At 41.8% G+C, this 13,605-nt stretch overlaps 1 protein-coding gene across 1 annotated transcript in view; it reads right to left on the reverse strand.

Annotated features, from left to right (window-relative positions):
• The window catches only part of uchl3 (ubiquitin carboxyl-terminal esterase L3 (ubiquitin thiolesterase)), a 67,296-nt gene extending 53,701 nt beyond the window's left edge, over window positions 1-13,595 (reverse strand). Inside the window, exons 1-2 of the mRNA XM_059970414.1 lie at window positions 13,257-13,595; window positions 83-211 (exon numbers count right to left, since the gene is read on the reverse strand). Of these exons, the coding sequence (XP_059826397.1) occupies window positions 83-211; window positions 13,257-13,298 (171 nt within the window). The 5' untranslated portion in view covers window positions 13,299-13,595. The remainder of the gene's footprint in view (window positions 1-82; window positions 212-13,256) is intronic.
• Window positions 13,596-13,605: the final 10 nt, after the last annotated feature.

Consider the following 13,605-nt stretch of genomic DNA (forward strand, 5'->3'; position numbering starts at 1 on the left):
CTGATCCACAGCACGATCAACTGGCATGCCTACATTTTCGTAATCGATCCGATACGGTTCACTACTCATTTTGTAACAGTACCTTTTCTGTGATGGGGAAGAGCAGAAGAATCGAGCATACGGGTCTCGGTACCAAGCTGAGAAGTTCAGGGTCCATTCCAAAGACATCGCCGAACTGCCAACTGGGAAGCACTCCGAGCTGCTGCATGAACTGGTGGGAAAAACGCCTTGGGTCAGTTCCAAAGGTGAACCCTTCTTCACACATTCATTGTACATATAATTATAAACAGAATGAGGACACAGAGGGAAGAATGGCATACATTGGCTGAAAGAATTTGATTTTAACCAAGTGCCTTCAAGGATGCAATTGAAACACTTGAGAAAAAGCAGGAAAAGATCACCTGGTCCCGTGGACATGATTCAGCATTCCGTATGGACAGAACTCCTCTTTTACCTTAACACCATTTTCCTGCTTTATCCCACAAATATCCAGAAATGAACCAACCAGAAAAGGACTGAACAGAATGCAGTCCAGACAGATGAGAACATGCTGAACCACCCCATAATTCCTTGGACAACAACGAACCGTTTTCGGAAAAGACCACAGCCACAGGCACGTCGTGCAATGACCAAGTGCAATGGTGGAAATATGGCAGCCCATTTTGGGTGCAGCAAGTTGCCATTAAAAATACCGTGAGTTGAGGGATAAATATTGGTTGAGACACTGTAGAGAATTCACCTGCACTTTGAAATACCGTCCCAGCAGATAAATTGTTGGGCTCGATGTAATATCTTACCTGAAAGATGGCATCTCCAGTGGTGTGGCAATTTGCAGCTTTGCACTGCAAACTAGGTCTTTGTACTCACTCCTTTCCATTGCCTCATGCTTCCTCCAACATCCCCCAACCCTGTACCCCTCCAAGACAACGGAGCTTCTGACTTCCCGATTACAAAAATCCAATCCGGACAAAATGGCTTCTTCCTGCTCCTATTTGCCAGATTCGTCTCTTTTTTTTAAAATTCCTGAAGAACCTCCATAAAAATTGCCCTTTTTAAAACTAAGCTTTTCTCCATCTGCTCTGTTATTTCCTTGTGTGTCTTGGTGCCAAATTCTGACAATGCTTCTGTGAAGCATAGTATTTTCTACACCAAGTATTCTTGTTGGCGAACTGTCCGGAACCCACATTTTTCTAGCTCAGTCATGGCGAAGTTGTTTTTAAAATTTGGTGTCACTCATTTGAGAAAGGACAAATATAACGACATTTCTTCCTTTAAAAAGACACCAGATTTCATGATAAAGATGCAGTTCTGTAGCTGAATCTTAATTTTCAGTGAGGATTCATACAGAGTAAAAAGCTGACACTACCTGATTCAAAGTGTGTTTTTGCACATTGGGTGCTAAGAGGACCGACCCTTCATCAGGCTGGGCAGCCAAGTACAGGGAGTGAAAACAAAACACAAACAGTCTCACTGCAGAGAAACTTTGATAATCCAGCATCCAGCATTTGGATATTGTGGTAGTTCATCAGTACACTGAGCACTGATTCCCACATTTGTTTTAAATCCACCTAGTTCTGTTTCCTGTACTTGTTTCCAGAGCAGTCTTTAAACTTAAAATACATCACTGGAAATTAAATATTCTACTGTGCAATATCGCAAAAGAAAAGCGAATTAAAAGCGTTTTGGATTTTTAACATCTAATGCCAATATGCTGAAAAATCTTCCTCTGTATTTACTTGCTGGATTAATGGGGCTTTACTGTACAAAGGGTGTCAGCCATTTCGAAAACCACTCAAAGGACTGTGCACTTTTGGAAATCTATCCGGCATGATTGTGGATGCTAGTTCCAAATCCATTTGAGGCCAAGAGCATTTAGATTTTAATATAATGGAAAATAAAAATCCGGGGACCCAAGAAGAGGCATGGACTTGGATTTGTGGGTGTGACCTTACTGAACGGGTTAGAAGGGGATATTTGACCCCTCGTGTCCATATACTCTACAATCACTCAGCACTTTCTAATGTTTAATGTTTAAGGGCAGAATATCCTTCTCTTAACACTCACTCCACTGCTCTCATCCATTTAACTGGTTGCGGCAAAATCCTCTTTCTTGTTAGTCCAAGATGACATGAAGTCACAGGCCAGCATTGACCCCTAGTGCTTGTAAATGAAACAACAGCATCAATGACAGCATTAAATGTCCAGGTAAAACATCCCACTACTTTTGTCTCCCAACTCCCATAACAGCAGATGTACAACTCTACCTACGTGTTGATTTTAGGGGAAAAAAAAGGTGTGGTCCAGAATTATTGACGGGCATTCTCGAAGCAACGAGATCCCCATGTGAAATGAAGCTGGAATCATTCAGCAGGTCCTGGAACAGTGAAGTAAGAAAGAGCTAACATTTCAAGTTCAGAGACCCTTCAATGGTATAAGCTTTACAGTAGAGCAGAGATGCCCGAGTGATCCTGCTGTGTACGGAGTTGTCTGTTTAATATACAAATTGAGAGTGAGAGAACAGTCAACACCACACGTCAAAGCTGTGAGATGCAGGTCCAAGACACTGCTGAGAGCCAAACATACACACAAAAAGCAAGAATGCTGGAAATGCTCTGTGGATCAGGCAGGGTCTATGAAGGAAAAACAGGCTAGATCACCTCACAAAATAATTTTGCCACTTCGGATACAGAAAAAGCAAATTGACTGAAATTATTGAATCTGATGTTGCCCCAAAGGTGGTAACTTGCCCAGGAGAAACACAAGAGACTGCTCTTCAAGCTTCCACAGGCCTCATTTTAATCATGCATGAAATCAGACAGGGGTTAGAAAACAGGGGTCAACCCTTCATACTGACCTGTGCACCAGCTGACTCACTCTCCTTTCATATAATGCTAAAATCCTGGAACATCTGGACTGCAAAATCAGGACGCTCCTTATCGATTACAGCTCAGCTTTTAATACCATCATTCCTTCAAAACTAATCAGTAAGTGCCGAGACCTCGACCTCAATAGCTCCTTGCATGATTGGATTCTGCATTTCCTCACTTGTAGACCCCAGTCAATTTGGATTGGCAACAACATCTCCTCCACAATCTCCATCAGCACAGGTGCACAACAAGACTGTGTGCTTAGCCCCTCCCTGCTCTACACCTATGACTGTGTGGCTAAGCACAGCTCCAACACCATATTCGAGTTTGCTGATGACACCACTGTTGTGAGCCGTTGTCAAAGATGGTGATGAATCAACATACAGGAGGGAGATTGAAAATCTGCCTGAGTGGTGTCATAACAACAACTTCTCACTCAATGTCAGAAAGACCAAGAAATTGATTGTAGACTTCAGGAGAGGGAAACCAAAGGTCTATAAGCCGGTAATCATCGGAGGTAGAGAGGAAGACTAAATTGCTTGGTGTTACTATTACAGAGGACCTGTCCTGGACCCAGCATGCAAGTGCAAATACGAAGAAACCACGGCACCACTTCTACGTCCTTAGGAGTCAGGAGATTTGGCATGTCATCAAAAACTTTGACAAACTTCCAGTAGGTGTGTAGTGGAGAGTGTATTGACGAGCTACATCACAGTCTGGTATGGAAACACCAATGGTTTTGAATGGAAAATCCTACAAAACATTGTTGATTCAGCTCAGGACATCATGACTAAAGCCTCCCAATCATTGAGCATATCTACATGAAATGCTGCTGCAGGAAAGCCACATCCATCATCAAAGCTCCCCACCACACAGGCCACGCTCCTTTCTTGCTGCTTCCATCAGGTAGAAGGTACAAGCGCCTCAGGACTTGCACCACTCACTTGCCCATTCACTGAGATGTTCCCACAACCAATGATCTCACTTTAAAGACTCCTTATCTTGTTATTTCATGTTCTTGTAATTTTTTACTATTTATTTATATCTGCATTTGCACAGTTTGTCATTTACTGCTTGATCATTCATTGACCGTTATTGATACTATTCTATAGATTTGCTGAGCATGGCTGCAGGAAACAATCTTAGGGCTGTATGTGGTGGCATACAGCATATATACGCTGATCATAAAATTTACTTTGAACTTTCAAAGATTCATTCCCTTCTTGATTTCCTCCTCTGGGAACACCTGTCCTTTCACATCCTATGCTAACATTAAGGGACCCAAATATAACAGTTCACTTCATCCAGTCTGGTGTCCTGCACCTGGTGCTTGCAGTGTGGTCTCCTCTACATTGGAGGGACCATAGATTGGGCTTTCTAGCCTGCACCCACAGCATGTCCTCATTGGTCACCTGCAGCTTCTGAGGAGACCGAGGCATACGAGGTTCCCCAGCAGCACCATCCACAGTGTCCTGTCTGGCTCATTGTCTGGTATGGAAGCTGCCAGGTATTGGACTGCACGACACTACAGGTAGTAAAAAGCACTGAGAGAATGACCCCCCCCGCACCCACCCCATTTGTGACATTGACCCAGAGTATTGTATACAAAGGGCCCGACCCATCCCACAATCCCTTTGACCCACTACCATCAGGAAGGTGGTACAGGAGCATCAGGACTAGGTCTGGTAGACAGGATACCAGCTTCTTCCCTCAAGCTGTAAACTGATGAACACCCTGCCACTGCTGAGGTCTTATCACTAGGGCTGTGAGGTGTTTACTGTTTACCTCTGCCGCACACAAATAAATTACATTTTATTATCTTATTTGTGGTAATGTTTTGACTTATGTGCTGTGTGTGATACATGTTTTGTGGGTACGCTGTGGTGCGGATAAATGTTTCATTTGGCTATATACATGTACAGTTAGAAGACAACTAGAAATTGAACTCTGCAGAGTACCTGTGTTCGGTCCATAGGCACCTGCCCTGAACTTCTAGTTGACACTTAAATTACTGGCCCACTCTAGCCTTCAACCACGAACAGGACCTCATCCTCCATTTAGGCACGTTGCAGCCCACTGGACTTAAAATATAATTCAACAATATCAGTCCTGCCGAAGGGTCTTGGCCTGAAACATCGACTGTACTGTTTTCTACAGATGCTGCCTGGTCTGCTGAGTTCCTCCCGCATTTAGTGTGTGTGGCTTGGATTTCCAGCATTGGCTGATTTTCTCTTGTCTGTCAATTTCAAACTTGCATTCCCTGACCACTTCTCCTGCATGGCATCTTCTTGGACACTGCCTAATCTGCAACAATCTCCCTCTGACTTTCATGTTTCAACATCTCTGCCCTGCATTTATCAGTATTCATGCCCCTCAATTTACTTTCTCGTGCTCAGTCACTCTTTCCAGTTGCCCACAACCAGGCACCTTGGCCTACAACTGGGTTACCAGAAAACCCCGACCTCACCTTACTGGAGATATTTATTTTGCCTCTCCACAAATACAACTTGTTTTCAAATTTTCCAGTGCTGATGAAGTGTTTTTACCCGAATAATCAACTCCACCTCCCCACCACTGATCATCCACAGGTGCTGCCCAACTTAAAGACCAGATTCTATTTCAGATTTCCAACATATTGCTGATTTTCTAACAGTGTGTAGAATGACAAACCGACATCTAGGACTGGGTGGTATTCAATGTTACAATCAGTACCTTCCATCAGAATATCTCAAACAAGAGAAAAACTGTGAGTGCTGGAAATCCAGAGCAACACACAGAAAAAGCTGGAGGAAGTCAGCAGGCCGGGCAGCGTCTACAGAAAAGAGTAAACGCTCAACTTTTTGGGCCGAGACCCTTCATCAGGATTGGGGGAAAAAGAAAGAGAAGTCAGAGTAAGAAGATGGTGGTGGTGGGTGGGGAAATGGACTTTGCATCTTTTTTTATTCCACAGATAATTTATGCAAACAACCTGCATAACCTAAATGGCAAAGTGAGACGAATTGGCGTTTAAAAACAAACTAACTGTTCTGGGGCTCAATGTGGTGAACGCTTTAATGTCTCAGAATTAATCGCTGCCACTCGAGTATTACCTGATCCAGTATGGGACATAGAACTTCAGTTACCTTACAATTAGTGATATGCATTTATATAACATATGTAAGAAAGCAGAACACCTTAAAGCTGGGGCTCCCAACCTGGCACCCATAGATCTCTTGGTTAATGGTAGGGATCCATGGCATAAAAAACGTTTGAAAGCCCTGCCTTAAAGCATCTTCTTGCAGTGCTGTTAAACCAGATCTGAGGCTCCCACAATGCGGGTTCAGAGTCAGAACCAGGTCTATTTTCACTGACCCAAGTCGTGAAATGTGTAGTTTTGTGTTAGCAGTATGGTGTAAGTACATCAAATCACTACAGATCACAATAAAATGAAGAAATAAATACACCAAAGGGCAACAGTGAGGAGGTGTTCAGTAATCTGATGGTGGAGGGGAAGAAGCTGAAAATGTTGAGTATGGGTCTTCAGGCTCCTATACCTCCTCCTTGATGATAGTAATGTACAATGTCCTGTGTATGTTACTCAAAATGGCTTCTTTGTCGGATAAGTGTCTCTCTCGCCGTTGTTTCACTTTAGAATGGCTGATAAGGTAATTGTATTCATTTGTTAATCAATGGGGAATGTTATTGTGTCTTGTGATGCTGGGAACGTGGGGGAGGGGTTTTTGGTGGGAGGAGGAGGCCGAGGAAGGTGGACGTGTGTTGGACTGCTCGTAAGACCACCGGGGTGGTCCCAGGTGCGACGGCCGGATGGGTCGATTGGTTCGTTGATTGAGCTCCAACGAGTGCACTAAACAGACTGAACTTTGATAAGTTGGCGCCTTTTGTTTTTTTCTTTATATATATATATATATATATATATATATATAGTATTGCCTACTACTCTTTAATTTTAGTAAACTCTTTAAAGTGTATTTCATAACAGTATTTGTTGTGGATTTGATACTGTTGGCTGGTGCGAGGCATAAACTCGATTCTCACAGCACCTGCGTGTACAGGAGGTGGGTTAGTGAGTGGCTGGAACTCCGTTTCCCCTAGACATATACCAGCCTTTTGGGTAAGTGTTACAGTAATGAGAAGAGGACATGTCCCCAGTAGTGAGATTTTGGGCAAATTGTCTAAGCCTTAGTCAACTCATTAAGGTGTTTTTGGAAGGGTCTTGTCCATGGCAGCTGAAGGGAAGAGCAGCTAATGGAATAAGTGATTAACTATGATAACTTCAATAGCAGCCGAGCTGGAAGAGATTACCAAGGGAAAGGATAGTCATAGACGGAGGGAAATGAAGTTTACAATCACAGATGTTAACCAAGAGGCAATATAGATCAATGAGCAAGATAATAAAAAAACTCAGGGAAGTCAATTATAAAGTAATCAACTCTTTGCACACCCACCTTCATTGCTAGATCTGCTTACAAATGTATTCACCCAAACCCCTCCTACCCTGGACATTCTCTCTTCTGCCCCCTTACATCACACAAAAGACACAAAAGCTTGAGAACACGAACACCCAGCTCAAGAACAGTCTTGCCCCACTATTACAAAGCTCTGAAACAGGACTCTTCTACAAAAACGAACGCACAATCTACTTCAGCATGGACTTTGCACCTTACTTGATGATCTGCATTGTTCCTTCACAGTAACTAACACTATTGCTGCAGATTTTTTTTCTTTTCTTTTCTTTTTCATCCTAAACCTCAATGTTTAGGATGGTGGTGAACAAATATTCATCACCATCCTGAACAACTAGGCGAGCAACATTCAAAGAAGCTTGATGCTGGGAGACTTTTTTGCCTGTCGTGAAATTTCCACGCGAGAGCAACTATATTTTCTCCATGTGTAACAATGTGCATCAGCCATAGACTCCCGATAAACCATTCGGCAGTGTGGGCCGCAAGAGAGAACGGTAGAAGAATAGTACTACCTCAATGTAATCTGTCTGGAGAAGATGCAAGCAAACATTTCACTATATCTTGGTACAAACCAATTACCTTCCAAAACAAAAGTAGAATAAAGTTGGAGGGAAGGGATTTCTTACATATCATAAGATCCCAACTTACTGAAGGAACTGGGATGTTTGCACAAATCACCAACAGTACAATTACGGTATATATTCCCAGTGGGTTGTCAGAGGAGCTTGTTCTACCATAAATATGTTTTTCTAATTATTTTTCCTGAGTAAGAAGTTTTGACACGTAACATTTAACAAAACGATTAGTCAAAAACTTAGCCAACTAGGTCTTTGCCCTGAAACTGCTCCTGTCTCCTTGGCCAGCTATAATACTTAGAGCATTTGAAGGTCAGAATCAAGAATTTTGCACAAACACACAGGGATTTGATTCATCAGCACAATGGCCACGGCCAAAAAGTGAAATCAATTCAATTGTATTCTTCGAGTGGGATTCATCATAATAAATCTCCTTTACTTGATTCTCTTTAAACGACACAAGTTAGGAATTTGCTGAGTCGAAAACATGAAAGGCCACTCATATAAATGCAATGTGGTATATCAACTCTTGACCCAATGTGTTGAGTCTGCAGGATTTGTTTTTCTAAACAAAAACATTCCATTAGGATCCTTGGGATTCAAGAGAGTTCATAAAAAGGTAAGATTCCCATTCCTTGTTACAATTAGCTTGGATTCTGTCCAAATCTTATGATTTGGCTTGGATTCTGTCCAAATCTTATGATTTGGTTTTGTAAATTTTTTTTTTACATTTTTTTCTCCACACCCTAAACCTTGCATTATTTCTTCAAAACTATCTGTTGTTTTATTTTAAAAAGTTTGTGGAGATTAAACTTCCATAAATGTACAGTGTAGAGTGTACTATTGGTTGCATCATAACATCCCTCGGAAACACAAGTGCCCCACAACAGCCTACAAAAGGTAGTGGACACTGCTTAGTCCATCACAGGCAAAATTCTCCCCACCACTGGGCACATTTACAAGGAGCATTTTAGAAAGCACCAGTTCATAAAGGAGTGAACTACAAAATTAAGGCACTGAGACACTGTAGACATTAGCTAGAGCAGTCTCCTTTACGGCATCAAAGTTTCTGCCACTGGCAACTGGCAATCCCCAAACAAGCAGAGCCTGTTTTGAGAAAGGGCTCTGCAAAATCTGGGGGAAAGACAGGAATAATTTGTTTGGTCAAAAGACTTTATCGAAAATCTCTATTAAAAGAGTGAAGGGGATACATAAACATTATGCCCTGGCCAGAATCAAAAGCAAAATGTTAACAGGTTGATGTTTTTTAAAAAAAACCTGCACTAAAAAGATGCATTTCACAATCTGCAAAAGTACTTAACACCACTGAGTCACAGTTCTTTAATAATAGTCATGGCCATTCTGCCATGAGCAATGTAAGCACAACAAACTCCCTCAAATATCAATACAATTTGTGCCATAGTACTCATCAGTCAGGGCTCTTGAGTACTGGAGTCGGGAATGTTGTGTCGCCTTTTGGTCAGGCTACACTCTTGAGTACTGCGCACAGCATTGATCACCTTATTATAGAAAAGATGCAGCTAAACAGAAAGAATTTTAGGTTGTATATTGTACCCATTCTCTGATATAAAACTGGAACAATCGAAGAGTGCTGAGAAGATTTAGGAGGAGCTGCCAGGACGAGAAGGCCCAAGCTCTGGGGAGTGGTTGGCCAGGCTCGGACTTTATCCCCTGAGAGCGTGGGAGAATGAGGGATGACCTTACTGAAGGGTTCACAATTATGAAAGGCACAGATACCAGATGGAAACACCCTTTTCCCTAGGGTAGGGCAGTCCAAAGCACTGGGGCATGGGTTTAGGGGGAGAGAGGACCTGAAGGACACCCTTTTCCACACAGAGGACGGTGAGTTTATGGATAAGGAATGAACTGTCAGCGGGATCTGTTGAGGTAGGTACAAAAGCATAGTGGATATGTACGCAGAGATGGAACTTGGAGGGATACGAGCCAAATGCAGGAAACTGGGACTAGCCGAGTAGACAGCAAGCTCAACATGGACTTGATGGGCCAAAGGGCTTATATCTGTGCCATGACTCGAATAGCGAAGCACTGACCATCTCTAATAATAAGAGCCAATCTATCCACCCCTGATATTCAATGGCATTATCATCACCAGACATCATCTCCAAACCTAGACCATAAACAGGATGGAGCATAACGTAAACACAAGAAATTCTACAGATGCTAAAAATTCAGAGGAACTCACACAAAATGCTGGAGGAACTCAGCAGGTCAGGCAGCATCTATGGGAATGAATGAGCCATGACCCTTCTTCAGGACTGAGAAGGAATGATGAAGGCACCAGAAATAAAAAGGTGGGGCAAGGGAAAGGAGGCTCGCTGGAAGGTAAGAGGTGAAGCCGAGTGGGTGGGAAAGGTCAAGAGCTGCAGAAGAAGGAATCTGATAGGAGAGCAGAGTGGACCTCAGGAAAGAGGGAAGGAGGAGGGGACTCAGGGGGAAGTGATAGTTAGGTGAGAAGGAGCAAGAGGCCAGAGTAGGGAATAGAAGAAGGGAGAAAGGGAAGGAATTTTTTTAAAGCGGAAGGAGAAATAGGTATTCATGCAACCTAAATAAGAACACCACCATACCTGACAGGAGGATGTAATTATACCATTTACATAGGCTACATAGGCAGCTAGAACTTGGAATAGAAATATTGAAAACGATGCAGGACAAAACCAAGTAGTTAATTCAACCCACCTTTTGTGATTGTGCTGTTCTCACTAATTTAACTAAACGATTACATTTGGTACCAGCTCCCCCTGTGCTTAATACCACAGTAGGTTTACATATTCAGTGGATTCCATTTAATTGGGCCATCAGTTAATTGGGGCAGTCGCTTATTTGGGAATATAAACTAATAGTCTTACTGCTTACTTCTCTCCAGCTATCAGTGATAAAAATATCACTGCTTTTTGAACACAAACACAAGCAAATGATGCCATTTAAAAAAAAAATCACTACAAGTATGGTGTAGTGTCTAACAGCCACACAACTGTATGCCATTGATGCTGGCTGGAAACCGTTCGACAATAGTCTCCTGTTCCAATTAAGTGGCATAGATGAATGAAATACATGACCCTTCTTTAGGACTGAGAAGGAATAAATAAATGAAAACAATCCAGTTATTTTCTCGATTAGCTTTTGTTCTCGGGGATGGCTATTGCCCGGCACCATTATACCACAAGTTACATTAATACTTGAGGGAACTTGCTGGGCATAGGTTATTTATTCACTTCGCGATGCAGTGTGGTAGAGGCCCTTCCCTACCTTCCAGCCACACTGCCCAAGCAACTCCCGATTAACTCTTACCTAATCTCAGGACAATTTGCAATGACCACTAACGTACCCTGTACGTCTCTGGACCATAGGGGAAAACCAGAGCACCCAGGGGAAAGCCACACACTACGGCGTCAGAATTGAACTCCGAACTCCAGAACATCCTGAACTGTAAACCACTACACTCCAGTGGCGTTCACAGTAATTATTCACAATTGTACAATTGTAACTGCATTCAGCAGAGCTGAGAGACATTGAGAGTTATGTTGGGAAATGGTGAAATACATCATAGTGTTTACTTAATTTTGTACCGGACCCTTTTATAAACATATGCCTTGTGACAAAACAGTCTCCCAATAACTTCACTGCCAGGATCCATATTATCCTGAAAATCATTTGAACAACGTCCACAAAGTGATTAACATTAAAACTCAGGGAATGAGTCAAGAGGTGGGGAAATGGCAAAGAAGGAGACTATTTCAGAGGGATCCACAAAAATCTCCAGTCATTTAAAAATATTCTTCAGAATGGATTACTTTGTCAGGCATCATCACTGGCCTTTTTCTGTAATGATTATCCTAGTGGGAGAGTGAAAGAAAAGAAAAAGCCAACACTAATTCATTTGATCTTAAAATATTTTATGGTCTGATAAGACCAGGGTTCCCAACCTGGCTTCCACAGACTGCTCGTTTAATGGTAAGGTACCATGGCATTAAAAAAAAGGTTGTGAACCCTGGGTTAGCCCATTTAAAATGCAAATTTGTATTTATGCTGTGATTCATTTGATGTAATGATTCCTTATTTGCCTGCTAGGTGATTTCATAATTTTTAAAATGCAGTTCAGACACGGAATTGAAAATAATGTGATGTGACAGCAAAAGACTAATAACAAAAGGACAAAATATCGTCCTCGAGAAGGAGGTAGTTATAAAGCTCTAAAATAAATCAGATCAACAGCCTCCTGGGACAGGCAAGAATGAATCAACAATTTCAATGTCTTGACATGGTCGTTAAATAATCTGCCAGAACATTATCAGCCACTTATCAATAGAGATACCATATGTGGAAATTTGCCCTTTCTAGATGGGAATGTCCACTAATTACAGAAATGGTAATTGGAGCCTGTGATTAGGCAAGAACTACATTGGGGTTGCAGGGTAGTGCAGCTCGATGGGCTGCAAGGTCCTATTCTGCACTGCATCTCTAAGTATATATATGAAAAATTTCCTTGTAAACACGAACATCCAATAACTACAGAAATGGTAAACTGTACACACATCACAGGAGCAAACACAAGAGCCCCAAAGCTACCCATCTCCCAACTCAAAGGGGAGATTACTGTGGGGAAATAGTTATGTAACCTGAATAAAACTGAAAAGAGATTAAACTATACCATCTTTATTTAAAACGTGGCATTTTCCCAAATTACATTAGCAAGTAGATAAATGTCAGATTGCAATATGCTGTAGATGACAAGAGAGAAGCAGCTGTGTATTGATACTTTACCATGAATCTTAAAACTATTATTGCAAATGCCTCATCATTAAACCTTTCAGCTTGCTTAACCAAGATTCAGATCTGCCAATTGAATCGACTGCTTCACGTTTCTCTTGCAAATGGACAAAGCAGAAAGCACTTCAGCATTTTTACACTGCTTACGCTACCTTTAGAAGAAAGAAATGCCACTATTCAATTTTAAAATCACACTTCAATCTTGGGACACATGGAAATTTCTACATTACAAACCTGACACCAATGGAGGGTCTTAAAATAACTGTCGCCCATTTTGAGAGGTACTAGATTGAACAATCACAACATCGTGTCAGAAGAAAAGCACAATTTTTACATAAATCCCGATGGCAAGTTCTCCCGAAATGATAACCAAGAGCAGATCAATTCTCTCCAGTGTCAGTAACTCACCTGGTTCATGACCTAGGGGGAAAATGAAAAAAAACTGATCAATCAACATGAAAGGAAGCTGTCAAATGCAATTTACACCTCTCATTTTAAAGAATGCAACAATTTTGACACCATTATTTCTAAATAACACATACATCTGGATTGGCTTCCAGCGGTAACCAGCGTGGACAACTCATTCTCTAATATTATTTGACGAGGCCTTTAGTCTTTTAGCAATGCTACTTCTTCTCCTCCAAGTCACGCTTTCGTCGTTAATTTCTCAGATATTCCTTACACACAGACGGGGGAGAAATGCACACTTAACAGGAACTTATACTCTTCGCAGCTTCTGATGCCTTTAATCAGCGCATGCAAGAATCCAGTAACGATATATGTAACACAGTAAGAGAATGAGGTTACATTTAAAAATTATTGCTAAAGTGGATCGAGTGTTGAACATAAGAGGGCAACTCCCTGAGAAGTTGCTGATGGTCGGTGCGGTCA

Source organism: Hypanus sabinus, chromosome 5 (assembly GCF_030144855.1).
Source record: "Hypanus sabinus isolate sHypSab1 chromosome 5, sHypSab1.hap1, whole genome shotgun sequence".
Taxonomy (NCBI): domain Eukaryota; kingdom Metazoa; phylum Chordata; class Chondrichthyes; order Myliobatiformes; family Dasyatidae; genus Hypanus; species Hypanus sabinus.